General features: G+C 42.5%; 2 protein-coding genes across 7 annotated transcripts in view; one reads left to right on the top strand and one right to left on the bottom strand.

Annotated features, from left to right (window-relative positions):
* Window positions 1–477: 477 nt before the first annotated feature.
* On the bottom strand, window positions 478–26,590 carry exosc1 (exosome component 1). Of its 5 annotated transcripts, none has more exons than XM_063071374.1 (9): window positions 26,370–26,491; window positions 15,681–15,911; window positions 14,853–14,977; window positions 12,709–12,783; window positions 8,028–8,116; window positions 5,043–5,076; window positions 4,330–4,380; window positions 1,340–1,424; window positions 478–826 (listed from the first exon to the last, which is right to left on the bottom strand). In XM_063071374.1, the coding sequence occupies exons 2-9, from the start codon at window positions 15,706–15,708 to the stop codon at window positions 720–722; spliced, it is 594 nt and encodes a 197-aa protein (XP_062927444.1). In that variant the 5' UTR covers window positions 15,709–15,911; window positions 26,370–26,491; the 3' UTR covers window positions 478–719. The 5 variants fall into 5 exon arrangements, with proteins under 5 accessions (XP_062927444.1, XP_062927443.1, XP_062927445.1 ...); XM_063071373.1 differs by lacking the exon at window positions 26,370–26,491 and adding an exon at window positions 25,702–25,835; XM_063071375.1 differs by lacking the exon at window positions 26,370–26,491 and adding an exon at window positions 25,702–25,835 and having other exon boundaries at window positions 14,862–14,977.
* Window positions 25,847–26,900, top strand: part of wu:fc17b08 (uncharacterized) — a 118,038-nt gene continuing 116,984 nt past the window's right edge. Inside the window, exon 1 of one of the 2 annotated variants that reach the window (XM_063071366.1) lies at window positions 25,847–26,147. The gene's annotated coding sequence lies outside the window, so the exon portion shown is untranslated. Of the gene's footprint in view, window positions 26,152–26,900 lie in introns of both variants that reach the window. The other variant, XM_063071365.1, reaches the window with a different exon arrangement.

Here is a 26,900-nt window from a genome sequence, read left to right as displayed (position 1 = left end):
TGAAAACTAAACAAAAACAAAGTGATAGACAACCAATTTGTAAAAGACAAATATGTGCATACATAAATAAATAATACCGAGAACATGAGTTATAGAGTCCTTGAAAGTGAGTTTGTAGGTTATGGAATTTGTGATCATCTGCACATGTATTTTGGATTAGGTTTGAAGGAAAACAGATGAAAAGTTTAAAGCTCCCAAACAATTCCCCAGCTTGATACTGTATTCACAAAATATCCTGAAATGTTTTACAGTCAACAGCAAGGGAGATAAAGCTTCGATTCCCATATTTCTCCTGATCAGGTTCATGACAAGCAAATGTGGTGCAAGATACAAGTGTGGTGAAGATCTGTCCAAGTATGTGCCTTGGCTTTATTCTCTTTCATTGACACTGACAAAAACTTTGCCAAAATACGGTAAGAGGTAGACAGTGAAAGGTAACTTGCACATGACACATTTGAAAAAGTTAAAGATCTGTCGTAAAGAAAAATATTAATTTATTTAATGTTTAAAAAGTATAAGATTTGTAACTTTACTCAGTACCCTGAGAAGATGCCATATAGTAGAAGATGGTATGTGTCCTGGCATCATTTTCCAGCTGGGCTAAGTTCTGCAGTTTTATATTGGGCTCCAGGAATCATCTGTCCTTTGAAGCCATCTGAATACAAACTGCAGTCATTAGAAAACTCCTCTGCAATAAAGTGTGACGTTGGTGTCTGGTCTCAGGTGTGCAGGAATTCAGGCTGCACTCGAGCCACTTTACGGAACTCTTTCCCATGTGATTTGGGGCACTGCATCTCACACCAGCTGATGGGGACCATCTGTGCACCTAAGGAAAGGAAATATATTATTGTAAAATATGGGAACAGGAATGTAAACTAACTCATTCAATCTCCTTTGTTCCATTTATCGGATCAGAGGCTATTTCATTTTTCCATTCAATCGTCCATTTTGTTTTCATTCATGTGTCTAGTGAAGTCTTGTAAATGTTCCTAATGTATCTGCCTCTACCATCACCACTGGCAGAGTGTTCCATGTACCCACCACACTGTGAAAAAAAACCTGACATCCCCCTATACTTTCTTTCAATTACCTTAAAATTATCCCCCTTGGTTTTAGTCACTGCTGCCTTGCGAAAAAGTCTCTCTGTTTATTCTATCTATGCCTCTCATCACATACACATCTATCAAGTTACCTCTCATCCTCAAAGCACAGTCTAATTAAGCATAATTTTCAGTTCACGATTAAACCACAGCCCTGCCTGTCAAACTTGGCCTGTAATGAGGTTTGTAGGACTAGCACTGGAAGTACAGAAGGTGAGAAAGCACCAGGATATCCTCACCTGCTTCGCTGTGTGCGACAACCACTCCCAGCTCATTTTCTGCTGTCGTCAGCAGGTAGTTGGACTGAGCGTCACCTAGGGAGATCTGGGAGTAGATGTTAAGGACAAAATAGGAAATCTGACAGTTTAATTATCGGATGACTAACAACTCAAGTTGCAGGGTATAGTAGTGCTTACGGTACTGGACCTACCATCTGGAGACATGTTAATATCCAACGACACAGAGAAGCCGAAGAATTTAACTCCAACTAATAAAATGATTCTCCAGTAAAAAGCTAGCGTCAATTATAGGGAGAACTACTGGAACAGCACGGTACCCTAACACTGTTACAGTGCTGGCGATTGGGTTCAATTCCTGCTGCTGTCTGTTTTTGCATTCTACCTGTTACCATGTGGGTTTCCTCTGGGTGCTACGGTTTCCTCCCATGTTCTAAAGACATACAATTTGGTAGGGTAAATAGTCACATGGGTGTAATGTGGTAGTGCTGGCTCGATGGGCTGTATTTCTAAATTTAACATCTACTGGACTGTTGTAAAAGCCCATCTGGTTTACCACTGTCCTCTTACACAGGAATCTGCTGTCTCGATTCATGTGGGCTCTGCGTGACTGCAGATCCACAGCAACATAACAATCCACAGTCAGTTGTACCAAATTAAGGGGGCCAGCTCCTCCTCAGAGCGATGAGTCAGTGAATAACACATTCGCTGATTTCAATCCTTGTGTGAGGGGGAGAGGGGGGATGAAAATGAATATGTTTATGGAACTCCTATCCCTCATCAGATTCCTGCACAGCTTGTCTCCCACTAATCAATTTAAATGTTGTCACGACAGAGCAAATGTTTTTTCTTGTGTTAACAACAGGCGTTGGTGAGGTGCTCAACAGCAGGGCCATCACAACAGAGCTGGACCTTCCACATGTTGTTGCCTGTGCACGGAAGTGGGAACCCAAACCACGTGTGTCCTTTCTGACACGGACTAGGGAGTGTTAGTGAATGGTGAGTGGAAATCTGGAGCCGCTGCACCTGGATAAGTTGCAGTGGTTGTTTTACCTTATTCTATCTCAATGCACTGGGACACAAACACGAGGAAATCTGCAGATGCCGGAATTTCAAGCAACACACTCGACGAAGGGTCTCGGCCCGAAACGTCGACTGTACCTCTTCCGATAGATGCTGCCTGGCCTGCGGCGTACACCAGCAACTTTAATGTCAATGCACTGGGAAATGGTTTGATGAATATGAACAGTATGCTAGACAAGCTTTTCACTGTCTTTTGGTACATGTGACAACAATAAACCAAACCAATACCAATCTGTGGATGAAAAGGTACAAGCTAGACTCCTTAAGTCAAAGCCCTGTATCCTGGTATGTGGTCTTGACCTGAAACATTGATTCCCACTTTTTTCATCCACAGATGATGACTGACCTGCTGAGTTCTCTTTTTTGTTCCAGGTTCCAGCTTCTACAGTCCCTTTAGTCTTCATAATTGGCACCATCTTATTTGATGCCTACCAGTGGGGAAAGCGAGTGACTTAGAGCCAGGGTGCCTGAGGAAAAAGTCACTGAGTCGAAAAGGGAACTTTTGTCTCTATTTCTGAGTTCAGTGCTGGATGTCTTAGTGCCCAACTCAACATGCTCACCAGTGGGGAATGAAGAACTTCCTGGAACTCTCTAAATGGAGACATTGCACTTGATACAAAACAATATAATCTGTCCCTTTTTAGTTCACAATCACTTTATACATTCTGTGGCCACTTTATAAGGTACATCTGTACACGTTCATTAATGCAAATATCTCATCAGCCAATCATGTGGCAGCAATTCAATGCATAAAAGCATGCAGACATGGTCAAGAGGTTCAGTGTTGTTCAGACTAAACATCAGGATGCAGAAGAAATGTGACCCGAGTGATTTTGGGAATGTGGAATAATTTTTGGTGTCATATGGGATGGTTTATCTCAGAAACTGATGATCTGAGATTTTCACATGCACCAGTCTCTAGTATTTACAGAGAATAGTGTGTAAAACAAAAAGTCCAGTGAGCAGCAGTTCTGTGGTCAAAAAATGCCCTGTTAATGAGAAGGGTCAGAGGAGAATGGCCAGACTGGTTCAAGCTGACAGGAAAGCAACGGTAACTCAAAATAACCATGTTACAGCAGTGATGTCTGGAAGAGCATCTCTGAATGCACACCACATTGAACTTTGAAATGGATGGGCTATGGCAGCAGCAGACCTTGAACATACACTAAGCATATGCAACCCTTTGTATTGCAAGCACATGGCCGAAGCAAAGCTTGACAACTCTGTTTTCACACTGCAAACCAGAGGAACAGCGAGCTGGTAAGAGCCATTGGATGAAGAAGGAACATCAGCCAAGTCAGTGGAAAATTAATCTTCATTAAATATTGCCTTAGAGTTGTTACATCACTCAGCTGTCAGTTACAACGGCAACACAGCACAGCACTGTAGAACCGCAGCAAAACTTCAGCTAATGTGCAGAACGTTAGGGAAGGATATTGGAACTTCATGTCCAGTTTCAAAGGGGTCAGAGTATAAAAGTAGGAAAGCCTTTCTGTAACTTCAGTGGGACTAGTAAGACCACATTTAAGAGTACTGTAAACAACCTTGATTCCCATACTAAAGATGATCTCAGGACTCAAGGGACTGTCCTACGAGAAAAAGATAAAAAGGATTCTACTTGTTGGAGTTTGAAAAATAACAAGCAATCTTATTGAAGTGCAAGATAGTTAAGGGTCCTAACAAGGTAAAACTTGAAGGAGCTTGCTTACCTGGGAGAGTTCAGAACCAGAGGGCATGGTCAGGGAATAGGGAGGTGCCTATTTAAGACTGAGATGGAGAAGAATTTTGTCTCTCAGAGTGGAATGTCTTTGGAACCTCTCACCAGAGGGATCTGTGGGGGTCAAAGTCCTCCGGTATAGTTAAGGCTGAAAAATACGGGTTTCTAATCGGATTTTAATTGTAAAGGATACCACTTTTGCTAAAACAATATCGCCAGGCCTGAAACATTTGTAGACCTCGATCTGCAGGAAAGGAGCAGAAAATCTTTCAGTAATCTAACAACAGTAATACGTTTAAGATCATCAGGATACCCTATTGTGATTCACAGAAGATAAAGTAACTTGCTGATACATAAGCACTTAAAAGATAGAGATTAGCTTTATTGGTCACATGCACATCAAAACTTAGAGTGAAAGGCATAGTTTTCACCAACGACCTACGCAGTCCGAGGATTGGGCTGCAGACAGCCCATGAGTATCGCCATGCTTCCGGCATCAACATAGCGTGCTAACAACTCACTAGCTTTAACCATACGTCTTTAGAATGCGGAAGGAAACTAGAACGTCCCAAGGAAACACACATGATCACAGGGAAAAACACAAACTCCTTACACACAGGGGTAGACACTTGGGAATGCCTTAAGCGAGTAAATGGTAAATGGTGTTAGTTTTGGAAAATATGCCAGATAATTTATTTGTCACAGAATTCACAACAATTAAATGAGATAAATGACAAATAAATCTGTTCTCCAGTGATACTAGTTGTTGATAAACATTGTCCAGAACATTCCAAAGACGTACGGTTTAGTAAATTAATTGGACACGAGTATAATTGGGTTGGGTTGGGTTTGTTACCATTCTCTCTAAAATAAAAAAAGACTTAAGAACTGAAGGAAGGTGCATACCTTGTCCTTTTCTGTTGCTCGTATGTCTTCTCGCCTGTGATAAATAACATTAAAGAGAGATGATAAAGATTAGCTTTATTTGTCACATGTACGTCAAAACATTCAGTAAAATGTGTTGCTCTGTGTCAATAAACATCATCCTAGGAATATGCTGAGCAGCTTGCAACTGTTGCCACACATCCAGCCAATGACCAAGAAAACACACCCACAATGTACTAACTCTAACCCATGTCTTTGGAACGCAGGAGGAAATCAGAGCATCTGGAGGAAATGTACACGGTCACAGGCAGAACGTACAAACTCCTTATGTACAGTGGTGGGGATAGAATCCCTATCAGTGATCGCTGGCACTATAAAAGCGATTATGCTAATTACTACCATGCCACCACATTACAATACCTGACTGAGTACACATTCCCAGATGTTGCCCTGAATTTGAATTTCTGGTATTTATGTTTTGATGTAATTCTTATAATTCTGCCAAAAGTAAATGTCCAAGATAATGCTGGTGTAAGGGAACTTCCAAGGCCAAAGGAAGGTTGCAACATAGCCTTGATTGAATACTGTATTTTGGGAATATTGTGAATACTTTTAAATGGACTAAGTGGGTCATCAGCACAGCCCTACAGTTTTGTCTCTGTTCAATTAGCTTGTTCTCTTCAGGAATCCAGCTCCACACCTTTGAAACATCTGCCCAAGTCAAGCAAGCACTAGAAAAGGTTTTGCACCCTAGTAGCAATGACGCAGCCTAACCTGACACTAAAAAACTGAGGACTGGAATAACACAGCAGGTTAGAATCTTACCAAATTTTATTGATGTACCATAGAAAGCATTCTGTCTGAATGCATAATGGCTCAATATAGCAGTTGCTCCGCAAGTGACCGCAAGAAACTGTAGAGTTGTGGGCACAGTTCAGCATGTTAGAGAAACGACCGTCCTCTCCATGGACTCTGTCTATACTACTTGCTGCCTCAGTAAAGTCACGACCGCACCCATCCTGGACATTCTCTCTTTTCCCCTCTTTCATTGGGCATGATATAAAAACATAAAAGCATGTAACAGCAGGCTCAAGGACAGCTTCCATCCTACTGTTGTCACACCCTTGAATGGACCTATTGCATGATAACATGGAGTCTTGCTCTGTTATGATCTTGCACTTTACTGTTTACCTGCAATGCACTCTTCCGAAAGTTTTTACACTTTATTCTGCAGTTATTCTGATGTGCTGACGTTGGAGAGGGTACAGAGAAGATTCACTAGAATGATTCCGGGAATGAGAGGGTTAACATATGAGGAACATTTGTCCGCTCTTGGACCATATTCCTTGGAGTTTAGAAGAATGAGGGGAGACCTCATAGAAACATTTCGAATGTTAAAAGGCATGGACAGAGTGGATGTGGCAAAGTTGTTTCCCATGATGGGGGAGTCTAATACGAGAGGGCATGACTTAAGGATTGAAGGGCGCCCTTTCAGAACAGAAATGCGAAGAAATTCTTTTAGTCAGAGGGTGATGAATCTATGGAATTTGTTGCCACGGGCAGCAGTGGAGGCCAAGTCATTGGGTGTATTTAAGGCAGAGATTGATAGGTATCTGAGTAGCCAGGGCATCAAAGGTTATGGTGAGAAGGCAGGGGAGTGGGACTAAATAGGAGAAAATGGATCAGCTCATGATAAAATGGCCTACTTCTGCTCCTTCGTCTTATGGTCTTATTATTTTATCTTATTTTAGCTCTATGCACTGTGTCATGTTTTTATCTTTGTGAGCAGTATGCAAGACAAGCTCTTTAGAACAGGGCCCTCTGGCCCAACGAGCTGCACTGTTAGCATCCCACCTATTTAACCCTAAAACAGTCATAGGATAATTTACAATGACCAATTAACCTACTAACTGGTACACCTTTGGACAGTTGGGAGGAAACCAGAGCACCCGGAGGAAACCCCAATGCTTGCAGGAGGGATGTACAAATGTCTTACAGAGGACACCAGAACTGAACTCTGAACTGCAACACCCTGAGCTGTAACAGTGTCATGCTAACAGCTACGCTACTGCAGTGCCACTGTATCTTGGTATATGCGGTCATAATAAACCAATACCAGTCTCTGATGCAAAAGGTATAAGCTGACTTTTTAAGTCAAGACCCTGTGTCAGATCATGATCCTGGTATGGGGTCCTGACCTGAAACATTGACTCACACCTTTTGTATCTATAGATGCTGACTGACCTGCTGAGTTCTTTTTGTGTTCCAGATGCCATCAACTATTGTCTTTGATCTTCATAATCTTACACGATTTTATCTGATGCCTACCAGTGGGGAAAGCCAGTGACCTGGAGCAAGTGCGCCTGGATAAAACTAGACCGACTTCCTTCCCCAACCGAGAGTAATTCTCATGGCACCATTGTTTAATTTCTTCACGACACAGTGTGAAGAAATAGGAAGAGGTCACAGACTACCGGAAACAAGTGGGTGCTGGAATACATGCAAAACAGTGCACAACTCTGCAATTATATATCTACATCTTCCCAGGACTAGAATTGTCTTTCAGACCAAACACAGGCCTTATGGAGTTGAATGAATGCTGGGGAGCGTGGAGAGCTGTGCGTTTGCTACTGAATTACAAGTGCGGTGTCTCTGGGAACTGAGCAGCTTACTTCAACTAGAATATGAAAGAGATCAAAAGGAGAAACGCGGACAATCAGCAGGCTTAGTGTACAAAGCGTGGAATCAGATATGTGAATAGTCTAAGAGGAACTGTAAAGCAAATTTATAGACAAATGATTTCAACCCTACTAGAGTAGGTATACAACACAGCCACACACACACAATTCTAGAAGAACTCAGTAAGTCAGGCAGCATAAACTTAATTTCAGCTGAGACCCTTCCCTCCACTTGTTGAGTACCTTTATGTGTGTGTTGCTCAAGATTTCCAGCATCTTCAGAACCTCTTGTTTAATACAACAGAGTCAAATGACTCTTTAACATTACCTGATGGTTCCTTTAAAAGCCCCTTTCAACGGAGTAGATCGTACGTATAAAATGTGAACTTTAGCAAATCGTGGGTTAATACTGGTTACCTGACAACAAAAGCAAAAAAAAACATTAGTATTTATAATAGGAACGCTTGGCTAAGTCTTACAGTGGTTTATTGATTATAACAGCAATGCATGAAATACTAAGGTTTATACTTTTCAGAGGGATGTGTCCACCCAATTTAAAGAATTTCAACCGTGAAGGGCACAAAGCAAGCCTGTGAGTTGGCCTCAGAGCACAGTCACAGGTCTCATGTACAAGTAGGAGCACCCCATCTTATCATGTTGACACTAGACCAGCCAGAGATGCTTCCTTGTTTTCAGAGACCTCTGAGGTGGTCTATTTCTTCAACGTTCCAGTAATGAATGTTGAAAAATAAAGAGGCAGCATCTATGGAGGAAAATGAACAGACGATATTTTGGTCTTCATCCATCAAATCCTTGTGCCATTTTAGAAATATCCTTCTTCAGGGTATCTCAGCCTGAAATAAATAACTGTTCATTCTGCTGCATAGATGCTGCCTGACCTGCTGAGTTCTTCTCGCACTTTGCGTATTTTGCTCACAAGATTTCTAGTATCTGCACAATCTCTTGTGTTCATAAGTGCAGAAAATATGTTGAACAGTGAAATTCGTTTGGTCATATTTTCAAGCATTGGAGAGAATGGAAAGAACAATTCAAATGGACGCCATCAGGGCTGCAAAGTTATGCCCAATCAGTAAAGATCAACAGGTCTTCTTTCTCTTGACCCTTTGAATGTTTTTAAAATGGCACAAGGATTTGATGAATGAACCACTGTTGTCTATTTGTGAAGAAGAAATATATGCAATAATCACCAATTAAGTAACTCAGGATAAGTTTAGTCACCTGAAGAGCAGCCATAAGGTGGATCTTACTACCACAGCGAATAAAGAGGCAAAAGAAACAGTAATGTTTAAAAGGGGGTGAGAGAAACACATTAGGCAGAAAGGTACAATGGTTTACATTGTTATAATTGTACAAAGAGGCACAAGAATACACTGGAATGAGTTAAAACACAGACATAGCTCTCATAGCGTACTCCCGCAATTTAGTAAAATATGAAGGATCAGATAACTAGAAAGATTGGTGCGAGAAAAGAAAGTGTATGAGGGGGGGAGGGAGGCAGGTAAAATTCAATACTTCCAAAGCGGGGCTGCCTTGGTATAAAATTTCATATCTGAGATATATCCAGTGTGTGGAAAACTAGCTATCATGTTTAAGGTTCTAGATTGCAGATAACACAGGTGGTTCTGAGGCAGCCTCTGTCCAGTTAGTAGCACATAAATAATAGGCTGGTAATTAATTTTATGACAGGTAATTTTCTAAGAGGTATTAGACCCATTGGCAATGCCAGAATTTAATGTTCAATCCTCTGGACTCCAGTAGATGGTGGTCACAAAACGATCAATTCGTGACTCATAAAATTCTGACCCAGGGACAACACAGATGCAGTGATCTGTCTCCAAGTTAGGACACTGTGCAACTTGGAGAAATTAATTCTTGAATGTTAACAAGTTCAGCAAGTAATTAGGGAGCAAACAGCAGGTTAGTCTTTATTGCAAGAGAATTTGAGAAATTAAAAGGGTACTGGAATATTGTAAACTAGCCTGGTTCCTCCCACCTCAAGACAGTATACTTGCAATGGATAGAGTGGATTCTGGTTAATTGGGACACATCAGGACCAATACATTTTGGCCCAATTAAGCAGCTGCCCCAATCAAGTGAAGTTTCACGGAAATAGTTAAAAAGGTATAAAAAAGACAGACTACTATTTAATTGAGTAGTGAATTGTGTAATTGAATGAAATACAGAACAAATTAGAATGATACCAATATTACATAAATATTACAAAACTGTATTAATACTTGTCAACGGAGGAATTCATTCAGTGTACGCTGCTGTGTTCTTTTGATTGACTGTAAATATACAAAATCAGTGCAAAATCCTAGTGCAGATAATGGACTATCTTCATACAATGCTTTCAACAATCGCATGCTTCAAATCTTCATTTTCATTGTAACATTCAAGGTAACTGTTCATATCTTCAAATTTTCTGTGGTTCTTAACTTGTTGAAGGAGTGAAATAATTTCAATTACACTCTCAGCTTTTTCTGGCATCACTAATCCCTAATGCTTGAAATCATGGAGAGCAAACCAGTTCTGAATTGTCTTATTGCTCATTTCTCACCAACTACCAGAGAAAAGCTCACTGCTTTTTGAACACAAATACATGGCGCTGATGCTTTAAAAACTGTTTGCTCTAAGCACAGTGTAGTGTCTAACGGCCACACAAGTTCATTCGACTGATGCTAATTAGAATATGTTAGAAACATAGAAAACCTACAGCACAATACAGGCCCTTCGGCCCACAAAGCTGTGTCAAACATGTCCTTACCTTAGAAATTACCTAGGGTTACTCATAGCCCTCTATTTTTCTGAGCTCCATGTATCTATCCAGGAGTCTCTTAAAAGACCCTATCATATCTGCCTGCACCACTGTTGCCGGCAGCCCATTCCATGCACTCACCACTCTCTGTATAAAAAAAGACTTACCCCAACATCTGCTCTGTACCTACTTCAAAGCAACTTAAAACTATGCCCTCTCGTGCTAGCCACTTGAGCCCTGGGAAAAAGCCTCTGAGTACCCACATGATCAACGTCAAAGGGCCTGTATTGTGCTGTAAGTTTTCTATGTCTCTAACATATTCTAGCATTCAGTCGAATGAACTTGTGGGGCTGTTAGAGACACTACACCATTCAGCAACAATCTCCTGTCCCAATTAAGCGGCGTAGTGTTCCAAATAAACGAAGGGAATCTGGCTATTTTCTCAATTAGTTTTTTGGGTTTTTTTTTTAGAAAGAGTTGTCCCAAATAAGCGGCTGCCCTGTTTGACCGACAGCCCAATTAACTAGAATCCACTGTACTTCCTAACTTGTCCAATATGGAGAGATTGAGCAGAGTGACTTAAACCTTCAAAGTGGGCATTTTGAAATGGGCCACCACAACAGGGACAGAGTTCCCCTTGTCCTCACCTACCACCCCACCAGCCTCCAGATCCAGCACATTATCCTCCGCAACTTCCGCCAGTTGCAACAGGACCCCACCACTAAGCACATCTTTCCCTCTCCACCCCTCTCCGCTTTCTGCAGGGATTGGTCCTTCCCCACGGATCTCCCACCCGGCACTTATCCCTGTAAGCGTAAGTGCTACACATGTCCCTACACCTCCTCTCTTGCCACCATTCATGGCCCCAAACAGTCCTTCCAGGTGAGGTAACACTTCACTTGTGAGTCTGTTGGGGTCATCTATTGCATCCGGTGCTCCCGGTGCGGCCTCCTCTACATCGGTGAAACCCGACGCAGATTGGGGTCCGCTTCGCCGAGCACCTCCGCTCCGTCCACCACAACAGACAGGATCTCCCGGTTGCCACCCACTTCAACTCTGCTTCCCATTCCCATTCGGATATGTCCATACATGGCCTCCTCTACCGCCATGATGAGGCTAATCTCAGGTTGGAGGAGCAACACCTCATATACTGTCTAGGTAGTCTCCAGCCCCTTGGTATGAACACTGAATTCTCCAACTTCCGGTAATTCCCTCCCCCTCCCTTCCTCTATCCCTATGTCACTCTGCCCCCTCCCCCAGCTGCCTATCACCTCCCTCATGGTTCCACCTCCTTCTACTACCCATTGTGTTTTCCCCTATTCCTTCTTCACCTTTCCTGCCTATCACCTCCCTGCTTCCCCTCCCCCACCCCTTTATCTTTCCCTTTACTGGTTTTTCACCTGGAACCCACCAGCCTTCTCCTTCCCACCCTCCCCCCACCTTCTTTATAGGGCCTCTGCCCCTTCCCTCTTCAGTCCTGATGAAGGATTCCGGCCCAAAACGTCGACTCATCATTTCCACGGATGCTGCCTGACCTGCTGAGTTCCTCCAGCGTGTTGTGAGTGTTGCTTTGACCCCAGCATCTGCAGAGTATTTTGTGTTGAAATGGGATTAGTTGCCTCCACATGGTGGTGCTGGGTATGAATATTCTGACTTTCTCTTGTACAGCCAGTTGACTTAGCAGTAGTTCATTTACCTAGTCATTTCAAGGTTCAGAATTTTGCTTTTGGACCATTGAACTTGCTCGTTGAAAGGGCTTTCCAACAACCACTTTTCAATGTTTTTCCCTTAGCCCTCCAAATTTTACCTTGTCATGTACCAATCCAATTGCCTTTTGAGATTAGTACTTAATCTATACCTACCACCCTTTTAAACATTGCAACCAAATCACAACAAAATCTCAGCTGGAAGAACCCTCTGGGTCATGCAGTATTGGTATGAGGAAAGCAACTGTCAACATTTCAGCTGAAAATCCAGCATCCTTGCCTCCCACAGATGCTGCTCAACCTGCAGAGTTCTTCCAGCAGACTATGTTTTGCTCAAGATTCCAGCAGTCTCTTATACCAACAAAATTCCCATCTCTCCCTCTGTTGACCTCCTTTGGTTACTGCCTTTTCTAACAGCAAACACAGTTGGTGTGCATATACTGTCACAACCTCCGTAAAGACAATAATATCGGAAAATATAGCAGTGCCATAAGCTGCAAAGGGAAGATCTGAAACAGCCTTACCTTACACGTTACAACAACACCAACTTCCGGTAGGAGCTGGGGTTCTGAGTCCCGAACCACTGATATAACGGGCACCTACAAATACCAAATTGGAATTAGTGCAGAATTGTATGTAATTATGACAAAGGACTGTATCCAGCTGGCTGTGTCTATATGTGTATCTTATCCTTTCTCCCTCACGGATAGGGAAGATTCAGAGCAGGAATTCCCAACCCGGGGTTCATGGACCTCTCAGTTAACGATAACAGTCCACGGCATAATAAAATATTGGGAACCCCTGATTTCAGATGGATATGGGTCAAACGCAGGAGAATGGATAGCTTAGTCAGTATGTACAAATTGCGCCGAAAGGCCTATTTTGTGCAGTATTACACTATGGCACATTTATTTATTCAGTTTTCCTTTTTTATTTTTAAATACTTCAACTATTCCATTGTTACAAATTCAACACTCTGACCAAACTGCAGATAAAGAAGTTTCTCCCGACTTCCTACTAATTGCAACCAACTTATCATGAAACCTGCCTCTCTCTGCTCAGTCTCAGCCAAGCAGCAGCATTGATGAAGGAAGCAGCAACAGTCAGCAACATCAGCTGTGAATGTTGCCCAGCGAACAATCACACTGTGCTCTCATGTGAAGTCGAGGACGATCTATTTTGAATACTTATTTGTTCACAGGACATAGGCATCAATGATCAGGCTACATTTATTGTCCAGCTCAAGTTGGGTCAGAAGAAGCATGGAAGACATGATGGATAGGAACAGCAGATTTCCTTTCCTGGGTGGCATGAGGGAATCGGAGGCATTTTATGTCTATCTGGTAGCTTTATGATCACCATTACTGAAATCAGATTTTGCAATTTTTCCAGATCACCAATCCTGCTAGTGCTCTGGGTTATGCCCCATAGTTAGTGGAACGAGGAGAGACTTTTAAAAAGATTATCCTTATTTGTTGCATGTATATTGAAACATTGTGAAATGCATTGTTTTACTTCAACTGCCAACACAATTCGAGGATGTGCTGGGGGCAGCCCACAAGTGTTGCCATGCTTCCAGCGCCAATACAGCAGGGCCATAACCCACTATCCCTAATCCATTCACCTTTGGAACATGGGAGAAAACTGGAGCACGAAGAGGAAACCCACATGGTCACAGGGAGAATGTACAAACACCTTGCAGACAGCTGCGGGAATTAGTCCTTAGCAGGTGATTGCTGGAGCTGTAAGAGCTACCGTGTCACCCTAACAAATGCAAAAAAAATTAATCATGCTAACTGGAAACTTTCTGTACAACTGACTCGCACTGTATTAACTCCAGGGGAAACTTTTAAACTCAGGAGGTCTGGGGTAGGATTTCTTCACTCATTCGTACCCTACACAAAATGGACATTTCTATCTTTTATTCCTCCGCATCAAACCAAAGAACTGGTGTTTATGTTACACTCTCATGGCCTCCAGATAATCTAAAGTGCTTTACAATCAAGGAACTTTAAAGTGGAGTTATTATTTGACACAGACAACATATGCTGTGTTCAAATAATGTGCTTCTCAGTGACGATGATCCTGCCGTAAAGATGAGGAGATGGAAAAAGGAAGAAATATTGGCCAGAGAAAAGCTCTTGCACTGTTCTTGAAAATAACTCAAGAGGAATATTCCCCATCTCCATGAGAGGGCAGTCAAAGTCCCAATTTAGTTTCTGATCTGATAAACACATTCAAAACTAGTAAACCTTAATTATGCAACCAAATCTCTTGAGAAGAGTTTTAGCCCATATCCTTCTGACAGAATCAAGAGTGTCAAGTGGGGAATTGAATTAAGTTCTTAAAGATTCTGCATTTTGTATTACCTTCCTTTTGAGCTACCCTAATATAATTATGTTTGGAATGAGATCTCTGGAAGATAAGTAAACCAAAGTTTTTCACTGTATCTCTGTACATGGGACAACAACAAAACCAATTACTGATTTGGTTAGAAATAAGTGTAGCAAAGCCTCTTAATCTAGCACTGGTGAACAATATGCCTTTCCCTGGGATTCACCTGCCACAGGACCTTCCCTCTGGTGCTGCAGCTAAAATGCAGGGATGAGCAAGGAACAAACTGTACATAGTGAGTACTCAAACGGAGCCAGCATCGATGATAACTTGCCTTACCCACCATTCCATTATCATTTCTCTTCATCACATATCCAGCTAAAGACGCAAAAATGTATCCGTGTCTGGAATAGGTGCCTTCCCCAGGAGTGCTGTCTTCTATACTGCACAGTCTCTCTCCTGTAAGCATGCAACACGAGATTACACACGTTAATACATTAATTGAAAGCCTCCGTTGGTCGGGGTCCACCATGGATGTTACGTCCTAGCTGTCTACATTGTCGCCGTCAGTCGATATGCAAACCAGGGCAGCACGCTATGGGATGCAAGCCGTTACCCATGCAGCAAGCTTCCCCTCTCCACGAAGCTAATGAATCCAAAGGAACCGCAGAATCCGATACGGTTTGGCACCAGCGGCGTCACAGGAGTTGCCAGTCAATGTTGGACCCAACCTTAGTGACTCTAGCTCTGGATTTTCCCTTGGCGTTTGCTCTCGAAACTTTCCCCATAGCCGCAAAGCAGCAGAGGTTTGAAATCATTTTTCCCTCTAGAAAAGCTGCCAACTCTGGCTGACGAGCCCCACCTGCCCGAAAGCATGCAATCATGCTGCATCTCTTCTAACAACAAGAATCCAAAAACACCTTAACTATCCTCAGCACTAGATCTCACTCACACCTATCCCACTCCTCCCTTGATCATTCTCTCCCCCGATCACTCCTTCCCCCCCTCCAACCACGCCACATCCCCACACATACACATGTAACATCTCCCATACACCCTCCCCCCCTTCCGATAACATCCCCCACATTCTCCCACCCCAAAGCCCAGCTACTGAGGCCATCCACCCGCCCAGATCCTCCGACGCCTCCAGGGCCGCAATTACCTGGGATACAAAGCTTCACCGGCGCCATCGCAGCTTCGCGGAGCACTGATGCCACGTCCTGATTGGCTGATGCACAAAAGAGGCTCGGCCAGAGGCTGTTGTTCGTACGGTGGCTGCACCGGGACGCGATTCCTATCCTCGCGGATGCTGTGGGCGACCACTAACCATCGATCCGAGTCTGACCCAGAACCTTTGCTGTTGAAGTTTACATTCCTCTTCCCATTTTGTGCGCTTCACAACACATGTATCGTTAAATTACACTCCAAGCTTTAACTATTATATAAATTAAACCCTTTGTGTTTTACATCAAGTGTTAAGAGTGCTTGCAGATTCATGTCAATCTTGGAAAAAAATATGTACACCTTTCAGTGCAAAACATCCTTCATTACAGGCTAAGCTAATGCAGCCTATACAATCTCTCCCCATATCTAAAGTCCTCTCATTCAATGGATTTCTTTCCATTGAAATGTTAGTTCATTTGCTTTCTGAAAATTATTCAAAACTACTTGCAGAATGCTCTCAAGGTGGCGGGTTTACATGTTCCCTTATACCCCGAAGACAACTCTTGAAAGTATTTACAAGGCTGTAAAGAGCATTATGATCACCGCAGTCAAGTTTGTACAGTACCTGTTGTACATGCAGCAGGTTGCAAAACTGGTTCTTTCTCCTTTACAAACAAGATAAAATCTATAGATGCTGGAAATCCCAGCAACACACACAAAATGCTGGAGGAATTCAGCAGGCTAGGCAGCATCTATAGAAAAGGGTACAGTCGGCATTTTGGGCTGAGACCCTTCAGCAGGACAGGACTGGAAAAAATAAAAGATTTCTCCTTTACATTTTTAATCACTTTCACATGTAATTATATAATTACGACTTGAGTTTCATCAACTTAATTCTAACTACTGCTGTTAATCTTGATGTACATAAGTTGTACTTTATTAAATTATGAACATGACTCAAGGATGGCTTCCAACCCGTTGTTATACAGCCATCGAATGATAAGATTGAATGATTCCTTAGAATGAAAAGATAGACTTTTGATCTCACAATCTACCTTGTTATTGTCTTGCCCTGCCCTGTACCTTATTGTCTGCCTGTACTGCACTTTTTCCTGTAACTTTATTCCATATTTTGCTACTTTTACCTTGAACTTCCTCACTGTTGTGACGGTGATATGCAAAACATATTTTTCATTGTACCTTGATAACCCCACTTAATATCTTAATATTTTTGCTTCTTTATCATTTTCTTGTGTAACTCTCATTGCATTTCTGCTTTTTTAAAAAACAATATTTAACTGATCTAAACATTTCATTTTCCTATTTGACCCTTTTCACAATTTGATTTCTACAGGATCCCTTTCACATAATTTTGCCACCCACAATCATTGCACAACTTTTTTTTATCGTCAATTTGACTTATTGTGACCATTTCCTCTCCAGTTATTCCCCATTTGCCCTTTCGCATTGTAAATTGTCTTCATTTTCCTCTTTTTTGATCATATTCCTCACACACCTCTCAATTTCTACCATACTTTTCCACTTCATTTTCCAACCTGATTCACTCTATTGAGCCCCTTCTCTTATAAATTTTCCTTACTTTTCTTTTAGTCATTGACCATTTTCTTATTTCTTAATTTTCTTCAATTTAAAACTCAATCTTTCTCATCCTATTTCTAGTTACATCAGCATATCATACAATTTAAAATTTCGTTTTGTTTATTCTATTTTTTTCCCTCACTAACTTGCACAATGAAACATGGGACATTTTAAATAGCCAGCACACAGGTGCTGAGTGCTTTTGTTAAGATGTAATAACTTCACCTTAATTTTTTTCCTTGTGTCCTCTTTTTCCAATTCATTCGTTGTCCTACATGCCCTATTTTCCTAACTCCTTTATTGGTTCCATTTTATCCTTTTCATTGTCTTACCTTTATTCCTGTTCCTCCCACTCACTTCATGGGCTTGACCTCAGCCAGGTGTTTTAGTAGGAGGTGCTCTCTTCCCATTGTTTGCATTTGCTTTTACCAAAATGAACAAAGTTCCCAGAGTTATCCCAAACACCCCTCCTCCAGTCTGTGCAGTATTGGGCGAGGATTCCCAATTTCATTGGGATGTTATATTTATAGAGGAGAAGACATGAATTCAACGGATGGGACAGTGAGCAGCTGGTACAGCCTCTCCCTCACAGCTCCAGTCAACTCTCCGAAACTGTGTGCTTCGGAATCCTCCATCATCCCACACACGTATGAGTTAGCAGGTTGATTGGCACTGGCATGTGGGTTAGTGGTAGAATCTGAGAAGGTGGTAGTTGATGGGAATGAGAGAATAAAATGGATTAGTGCAGGATTTGTGGAAAAATGGTTGCTTTAAGGTTGTTGTCACTAAATAGAGCAAAGAAAACATCGTCTTGCTTCATAATTTAATTTGAAATTACTATAGAGTTCTACTGCTTCAAGAGGAATATTATAGAATAACTCCCCAAAATGCTCGTGGAACCTGTGGCTTGCTGCAATAAAGTTCACACCACTTGAAATAAAGCAATGGGAATAGTGGGCAAGGTATATTAGGGACATTTAAGAGATTTAAAGCACATAGACGAAAGAAAAATAGAGGGCTATATGGGATGGAGGGGTTAGAATCTCCTGGAGTAGGTTAAAAGGTTGGCACAACATTGTAGGCCGAAGGGCCTGTACTGTTCTGTGTTGTGTCTACTAACTCTAATATGCAATGTGGCCTAGGGGCAATTTACACTTTCAAAATGACCAGCAACCAAGGAAGATATTATTATCAGATTTGACATATTACAGCATGTTTACATGTTTTATTATAAACTCATCCACGATTGTTGACTTCCCCTTTAGTTATTTTTGCTCTGTATCTCTAGGACTGTGACTATTAATCATTTCCTATCTGTCCTATATAGCGGGATGCTCCTTGGAGAGCAAAATGTGGCAAAAAGAGTAAAATACTGGTTCTCAAGCAGTCAAAGATAGAAGACAAAAGAAAAATTAACATCTAAGGAACATGACAGGACACAAAAGGCCCAGCATCTCATTGATACCCATGACATACATAAATCCTTTAACATTGTCAAGGCTTTAAACACCCAAGGGGCCACCCCCTAAGAGCTGAGAATAGAAGTGAAGTCATTAAGGACAGAGAGGCAGATAGCACCCACTGGATGGGAGTTTTTGAATTACTCATCAATTGTGGCATGAGCAGTTTGAACTTCAGTCAACAGCAAACTAATCTCAGCATCACCCCAGATTGACAAACAGCCAAATGCCATATTCAAATGACAATCAACAAGACTGTTGGAGTAGGTGCTTTCCCAGCTTAAGTTCAAAAAATGTGAAGGAAAAATCCATAAAATAAGCGGAACAAGTGCTACACATGCCCTTACATTTCCTCCCTCACCACCATTCAGGGCCCCAGACAGTCCTTCCAGGTGAGGTGACACTTCACCTGTGAGTCGGCTGGGGTGATATACTGCGTCCGGTGCTCCAAATGCGGCCTTCCATATATTGGCGAGAGCCGACGCAGACTGGGAGACCGTTTCACTGAACACCTACGCTCTGTCCGCTAGAGAAGCAGGATCTCCCAGTGGCCACACATTTTAATTCCACGTCCCATTCCCATTCTGACATGTCTATCCATGGCCTCCTCTACTGTAAAGATGAAGCCACACTCAGGTTGGAGGAACAACACCTTATATTCCGTCTGGGTAGCCTCCAACCTGATGGCATGAACGTTGACTTCTCAAACTTCCGTTAATGCCCCACCTCCCCCTTGTACCCCATCCGTTATTTATTTATTTATTATTAACTCTCTCTCTCTCCTTTTTCTCCCTCTGTCCCTCTCACTATACCCCTTGCCCATCCTCTGGGCTTCCCCCCTCCCCCTTTCTTTCTCCTTAGGCCTCCTGTCCCATGATCCTCTCATATCCCTTTTGCCAATCACCTGTCCAGCTCTTGGCTCCATCCCTCCCGCTCCTGTCTTCTCCTATCATTTTGGATCTCACCCTCCCCCTCCCACTTTCAAATCTCTTACTATCTCTTCTTTCAGTTAGTCCTGACGAAGGGTCTCTGCCCGAAACGTCGACTGTACCTGTTCCTATAGGTGCTGCCTGGCCTGCTGCGTTCACCAGCAATTTTTATGTGTGTTGCTTGAAATTCCAGCATCTGCAGATTTCCTCGTGTTTGCATAAAATTGCAACTTCATTTTCACATCTGAACAAAAATGCTGTCATAATGACCTACAAGGTGGGAGACAAATTTCACCGTGGTAACAAGAGCAGTGCTCCTGGGAAGCCACATGGGAAGTCAGCACCAGGGTCGTCCTCAACAGTCTCTTCCAGTGGCTTAAGAGTTGCCCTCCAAATCACATCCAAAGACACACAGGGCATGAACTTCACTCGTGAACATGTGCAAAATACATCTGCTGAGCAGCTTAAATTATTATACAGGCCTTTTGTGACCTGAAGTTGTCATTGAGGGCATGAGGCAAGAATGTTTGACAACCTTTCTCAAATTTGCGTTTGGAACAAATGACAAACAGCAGATTACAATTTAGGGCAAAATTGTCAATGCCAAATCCCAAAGTCAAAGTTGAGTTTACTGTCATGTGCACAAGTACATGAAACAAGTCCTTTACAGGTTATGAGCACCCAACCTACATTCAGCCCATGCATACAGACAAGCACCAGGGAGACTAGTGGGATCGACTGGATGACCGTCGTGCAGTTGTAGGAACATTCTACCACTGGAGAGCTTAGTTTGTGGCTGCATTACTGACACACACTATACCGGTTACAGAAAGCACTTATTTTGGCCGTTTTAGAGTAAATATGAAGGCTAAAGTCAGTGAGATGGTAAGGATATATTTGCCTTGGAGGCAGGGCAGATTATCCAAGTTCATTCCTGGGTCAAGTATATTGATTTAAAAGGACAGATTAAGATTAATCTGTATTAGCAGAGCATGATCCTCAAAAAGGCAATGAGCTGCGATCTCTGTAAATTGAAGCCCCGTGGCCAGAGCTCCAGTTCTGCAAATCTCTGCGTGTCTGCTGGGGTAGTCGAAGGTCTAACAACTGTGTGTACAAGACTGAATCTGAGACTGCTGGAGGCTGGAGACCTAAGAAAACGACTGTCTTGGGGTTATAGGACTGTGTTTGTGCATGGATGGGATGGAGGAATGGGCTTGTTTTGTTGCTTGTGTTTTGTGTAGTTCTTCTGAGCATTGCGGATATTCTATGATTGTGCCAGTAGGCTTCGCCCAGCACACCCTTAGATGTGCTGCTTGCTAATACAAATAATACATTTCACTGAAAAGATCATCAAGGTCAAGTTCTTGCTCATCCCTCCCCCCCCCACCCCCATTAGGGCATATTTCAGAATCGCCGCCTAAGCATTGTCTCCCGCGTTGTCAAAGACCCCTCCTATCTTTCCCACAATCTCTTTGAGCTTCTGTCGATAATATTATATTGTCTTACATAAACATGCAACTCGCACTTTATGCTGCCAATTTTCAGGCCATGCCACTCAGATTAGTGCTAATTTTGTGACTGTATGTGCTGGATGATAACTATATGTACTGTGTCAGACTGTATGTACTGTGTTTTGCACCTTGGCCTCAGAGGAACGACTCTTTTGTTAAGGTGTATGATTGAATGACAATGAACTTCAAACTCGAATTTGAATAGAGGTATGAGACGCAATCTTATTGTGATGTACATGATTTTGAGAGGGCTTTGGAGGTTAATGCTTAAAGACTTCAACAAAAGAAATCTGGATAAGTACATGGATGGGAGGGTACATAGAGCTATGGCCCAGGTATGGGTTGATGGGACTAGGCAAAATAACATTCGGTATGGACTAGACAGGCCTGTTTCTGAGCCACAATGCTCCATGACACTATGACTGTCAGGTTGGAGAATCTGGAACTTGGGGGAATAGTCTCAGAATAAGGGTTCAACTGTAGGACTGAGACAAAATTTTTTTCTTTCATTTACCCAATGCAATTCTATGCAGACAGTCAAGGATGTATGGTCCTTAATTACATTCAATATAGAAATTAACAGATTTTTGTAAAAAAGGGAATCAGATCGAGGATTAAAAAAAATCATTGTCATACATTAGTATGCAAAAATCTTAGTGACATTTATAGTTAGACTTTTGCATAGTACTTACGTCGTGAAATTTGTTATTTTGTGGCACAGTATAGTGAAATACATATTTAAAAAATCACAGTAAGTTACAATAAGAAATATTTTTTAAAGTGAGGTAGTGTTCATGGATTTGTGGACCCATACAGAAATCCAATAGTGGAGTGAAGAAGCTGTTCCTAAAACACTGGGTGTGCAGCTTCAGGCTTGTGTACCCCCTCCCTGATGGTAGCAATTAGGGATATGGGGAGAATTAGCCATGAAGACACACACCTGTGATAACGAGTCATCAGTGAGGTCCTGAGGACACCTTTTCAAAAAAAAATAGGCAGCAGTCGAGCTCAACATCAGGGCAGGGTTTCAAAACAGCGACAATTCCTTTTTCCGCCCACAGATGGCGCTGGAGCTCGGCAACTCATTGCAAGCTGCCCCCTGCAGATCCTCTCATTACTTGTATCGCAATCGCTCTACTCATTTAAAGTCTAAATTCTCCATCTTTAAATATTACTTTTAAATCTTCTTACAAGTCTGGTGATCTTCCATTCTCCAGGAGCTGAAAGCACATACCATCAAGCACAAGAACAACTTCTATCCTACTATTATCAGACTTTTGAAGACCTCTTGAATGGACTCTTTGCCTTAACATCTACCTTGTTATGATCTTGCACTTTATCATTTAACAACATTGCACTTTTTCTGGTAGCTTTTACACTTTATTCTGCATGATTACTGTTTTATCTTATTCTAGCTCAAAGCACTGTGTAATGATTTGATCTGTATGAACAGTATGCAAGACAAGTTTTTAACTGTATATGAGTATATGTGACAATAATAAACCAATTCCAATATTGCTCAATCTGCTGATTTCCTGGAGAATCAATACAATTGCTATTGAACGGTCCCCTAGTGCAATACAATGGACTTGTGGCCCCATCACCTACCTCATTATGGCCTTGAACTTAGTGTCTGCCTGCACTACACTTCCTCTGCACTGTATCACTTTATTCTACATCCTGTTATTGCTTTCCTTGAACTACCTGAATGCACTGATGTGATGACGTGATTGGATGGCATTGAAAAAGAAGTTTTTCACTGTATCTCAAAGCATGGACAATAATAAACCGATTGCCAATCAGTCATGATCTTGCCAGAATCAGAATCAGGTTTATTATCACTGTCTTATGACATGAAATTTGTTGTTTTGCGTCAGCATTACAGTGCAAAGACATAAATTTCAAAATAAAATAAATGTAGTGTTAAAAAAGGAGCAAGGTGGTGTTCATGAGTTTGTGGACCATTCAGAAACCTGAAGAGGTTGCTCTTGAATCGTTGAGTATCCGTCTTCATGCTTCTGTATCCCAACGGTTGTTAACGGGAAGAAGGCAAATATTTCTCAGTATATGACAATAAACTAATGTGAAATCTGAAGGTCCTTAAAGGAACAAGTTGATTTTAAAACTCTTATCCCTTGACAGTCTCAGCTTGACCCAACTCTGTAGCCTTGGGCATTCTCTTTTCTTTCCCTTACATCGGGCAGAAGATATAAAAGTTTGAAAGCAAGTATCACCAAGCTCAAAGACCATATATACCCTGCTGTTATAAGACTATTAAATGGTTCACCAGTACGATAAGATGGACTTTTGACATTGCAATCTATTTCTTTATGATCTTGATCCTTATTGTTTACCTGCACCACACTTTCTCTGTAGCTGTACTCTATATTCACAGGCATCCGTTAGTCTCGTGAGACCATGGATTTGCGCCTTGGAAGGTTTCCAGGGCACAGGCCTGTGCAAGGTTGTATGGAAGACCGACAGTTGCCCATGCTACAAGTCTCCCCTCTCCACCCTACCGATGTTGTCCAAGGGAAGAGCACTAGGGCTGATACAGCTTGGCACCGGTGTTGTTGCAGAGCAATGTGTGGTTAAGTGCCTTGCTCAAGGACACAACACGCTGCCTCAGGCGACGTTTTGAACACTCTATAGATACATTTAATGTCAGGGAAATGTATACAATATACATCCTGAAATTCTTTTTCATCGCAGCCATCCACAAAAACAGAGGAGTGCCCCAAAGAATGAATGACAGTTAAATGTTAGAACCCCAGCTCCCCCCACGCATAAGCAGCAGCAAATAAATAATCCCCCCTCCCCACCAGCAAAAAAAACATTGGCAGTCCCCACCGAGCACGCAAGCGTGCAGCAAAACATCAATAAAGACACAGACTTGCAGTACACCAAAGACCACTCGTTCACCCCGTAATTCGACATACCACAGGCCCTCACTCTCTCTCCTTAATAAGGGAAAAAGAGGTGACCCTGTTTCATATTTCTGCATTTTGTTACTGTTTTACTTTGTCCTACCTCAATGTAATTACTTGATCTGTTTGAACAGTATGCAAGACAAGATTTTCCACTGAATCCCAGTACACATGACAATTCCACCCAGTCCAGTAACCCTCTTAGGTATCTGCACACCTCCAAGTACAGTTTCTAGATCATCCTAGACGAAACCATAGCACCACAGATGCAGCACATGCAAAATGTCAGAAAGCTCATAGGTCGGGCAGCAACTATGGAGAGGAATAAATAGCCAATGCTTTAGGCCCTACATCAGCACTGGAAAGGATGGGAGCAGAGGCCAGAATAAGGTGGGAGGAGGTGATAGGTGAGACCTGGTGAGGGGAAAGTGGGTGGGGAGGGGGTGGAAGTAAGTTGTAAGAAGTAAAGGGCTGATGAGTATTTAATATTTCAGTCATATTTTAAGTAATATTGTAAATATATCATTTGATTCAGCATGCTTGTTCATTTAATTATGGGTTGTATATAAATGGCATGTCATCATGCCACCATGTTGTATGTGTACACTTTGCTACAGTAAAAAAAACTTTCGTGCACAAGTTATGTCCTGACTCCTTTGTTTTCCTTTCAATTTTTTTTAGAATTTTCAAAACAAAACACTGATGAGGAAGGAATCTGATTGGCCTTCATAAATCAACAAACATATTGACTACAGGAGATGGAATGTTATGTTGAAATTGTACAAGATGTTGGTGAAGCCTAATTTGGAGTATTGATCACCTACCTACAGCAAAGATGTAAACAAGGTTGAAAGAGTACAGAGAAAGTTTACAAGTATGTTGCCAGGACTAGAGGACCTGCGTTCTAAGATAAGATTGAATAGGTTAGCATTTCTTTGCTTGGAATGTAGAAAATTGAGGGGAGATTTGATAGAGGTACACAAAATGATGAGTGGTATAGACAGGGTAAATTCAAGCAAACTTTTTCCACTGAGGTTGGGTGGGACAACTAGAGATCATGAGTGATAGGTGAAAAGCTTAAGGGGAACATGAGAGGAAACACCTTCACTCAGAGGGCCATGAGAGTGGGAGACAAGATACAAGAGGCGAATACAAGCTCAATTTGGCCAAGTGGTGAAGGTGTTGGTCTAGTGATCTTAAAGTCACTAGTTCGAGCCTCAGCTGAGGCAGTGTGTTGTGTCCTTGAGCAAGGCACTTAACCACAAATTGCTCTGTGACATTGGAGGTGTGGAGAGGGGAGACTTGCAGTATGGGCAACTGCCAGTCTTCCATACAACCTTGCCAGGCCTGCGGCCTGGAAACCTTCCAAGTTCATGGTTTCATGAGACTAACAGATGCCTATCTATAAGTAATGGATGAAGAGGTATAGAGGGTGCTGGTAGATGGAACTAGGCAGTTTAAATGGTACGGCAAGAACTGGATGAGCCAAAGGGCCTATTTCTGCGCCGTACTTTTCTATGACAGAGGACCATTAGTGGCCATACCATCAGCCCAACAAGACCCCACACTCCTGCTCCCCTCCTCACTTCCTACCTCTTTAATCCAGGTGACCCACGCTGCGTGGTTACGTCATGCCGACTCGGGGACTGGAGGGCGCGCGTGTGGGCGTGCACGGTTGCTCCCCTTAAACCCACATCAGCCAATTCGGAGCGAGACTGCGCACTCGGGCACCCAGGCAGGTATGGGTGCGCGCACGTCCGACCCGTCGCCTCATCGCCCCGCCTCCTTCCTACGGCCGCCGTCACCGTGTTGTTGTCGTTGATGACGACGGCGACGGCAGAGGTGGTGGAAGAGGAGGAGGAGGAGGAGAGGGGTTGGATGCTTATGGAACAGTTTAACCCCCTCCCCCAACCCACTTCTTACCCCAAACGCAACCCCGTTAGAACATGGCCAGCCCGTATCACGGTCAACACTGTTCGAAGGAAAGGCTTGGCTGTCGACAGGAGCTTGACACTTGGAGGCACAAAGTTATCCGCTGTGTAGGTAAGCCTTACTTACTCTCCTTCCCGGGAATCGAGAAGGATACGGTTAAAAGGAGCAGAACTCCTCTCCCCCCGACCACCTCTCCATCGACAGTTTATACTTAAGTGCTCGTGTCCCAAAATAAATTGCTCAAATATGCTGACCGTCATCACAAAATACAAACATTCTCTTCCTCGCCCGATATTATTAATCACCGTTTGGTTAAATTAATATTTTACCTCAGGTTTATCGGTATTCTTCAGTTGGAGATATTCCTCTTTTTTCTCAAGACTGTTCCGTTTGTATTTTAGCTCTTTTATCACCCTGCTCCCCGTTTCAACCATTTACTTTTCGTCCGTTTTATGAAGTAAGCCATTAGTTTTTTTAAAAATATAAAGGGGAGAGGCAGTGCGCGGAGTGGAGATCCGAAGCATCAGGCCGTCGCGCGTGCGCAGTGATATGATGTTTCACCGGGCATCATGGGAATTGTAGTCTGTCTCCCTGTCCCTTCCCCCTTCTAATCATCACCTTCCTTTCTTTCCTGCCCCCACTGTGTACCTTGCCCGTTGGCTTTATTTTTGCAGCCTTTGGCATTGGCGTTTGTTTCTTTCCCATTCCCTTCCCCTTCTCTTACTGCCTTTGAAAGGAAATGGTGCGCGTATACTTGCCCTGTGGAAACTGCTGCAGAGATTTCAGATGAGGCATCGTAACATGCAATGCGATGTTGTGATGGTATTGTGACACGTTTAAGGTTGTTTTTTTTTAACCTG

Source organism: Mobula hypostoma, chromosome 19 (genome assembly GCF_963921235.1).
Source record: "Mobula hypostoma chromosome 19, sMobHyp1.1, whole genome shotgun sequence".
NCBI classification, from domain to species: domain Eukaryota; kingdom Metazoa; phylum Chordata; class Chondrichthyes; order Myliobatiformes; family Myliobatidae; genus Mobula; species Mobula hypostoma.
Note: the sequence above shows the minus strand (reverse complement) of the source record. Positions and strands in the feature narration are given on the sequence as shown.

Coding starts and splice junctions, on each gene's coding strand:
- exosc1 (XM_063071374.1), bottom strand. CDS start 15,708: ATGGCGCCGGTGAAGCTTTGTATCCCAG. Junction 4,381..5,042: donor GAGCAACAGAAAAGGACAAG/GTATGCACCTTC, acceptor CCTTTCCTGCAG/ATCGAGGTCTACAAATGTTT. Junction 827..1,339: donor TGTCGCACACAGCGAAGCAG/GTGAGGATATCC, acceptor TCCTTTCCTTAG/GTGCACAGATGGTCCCCATC.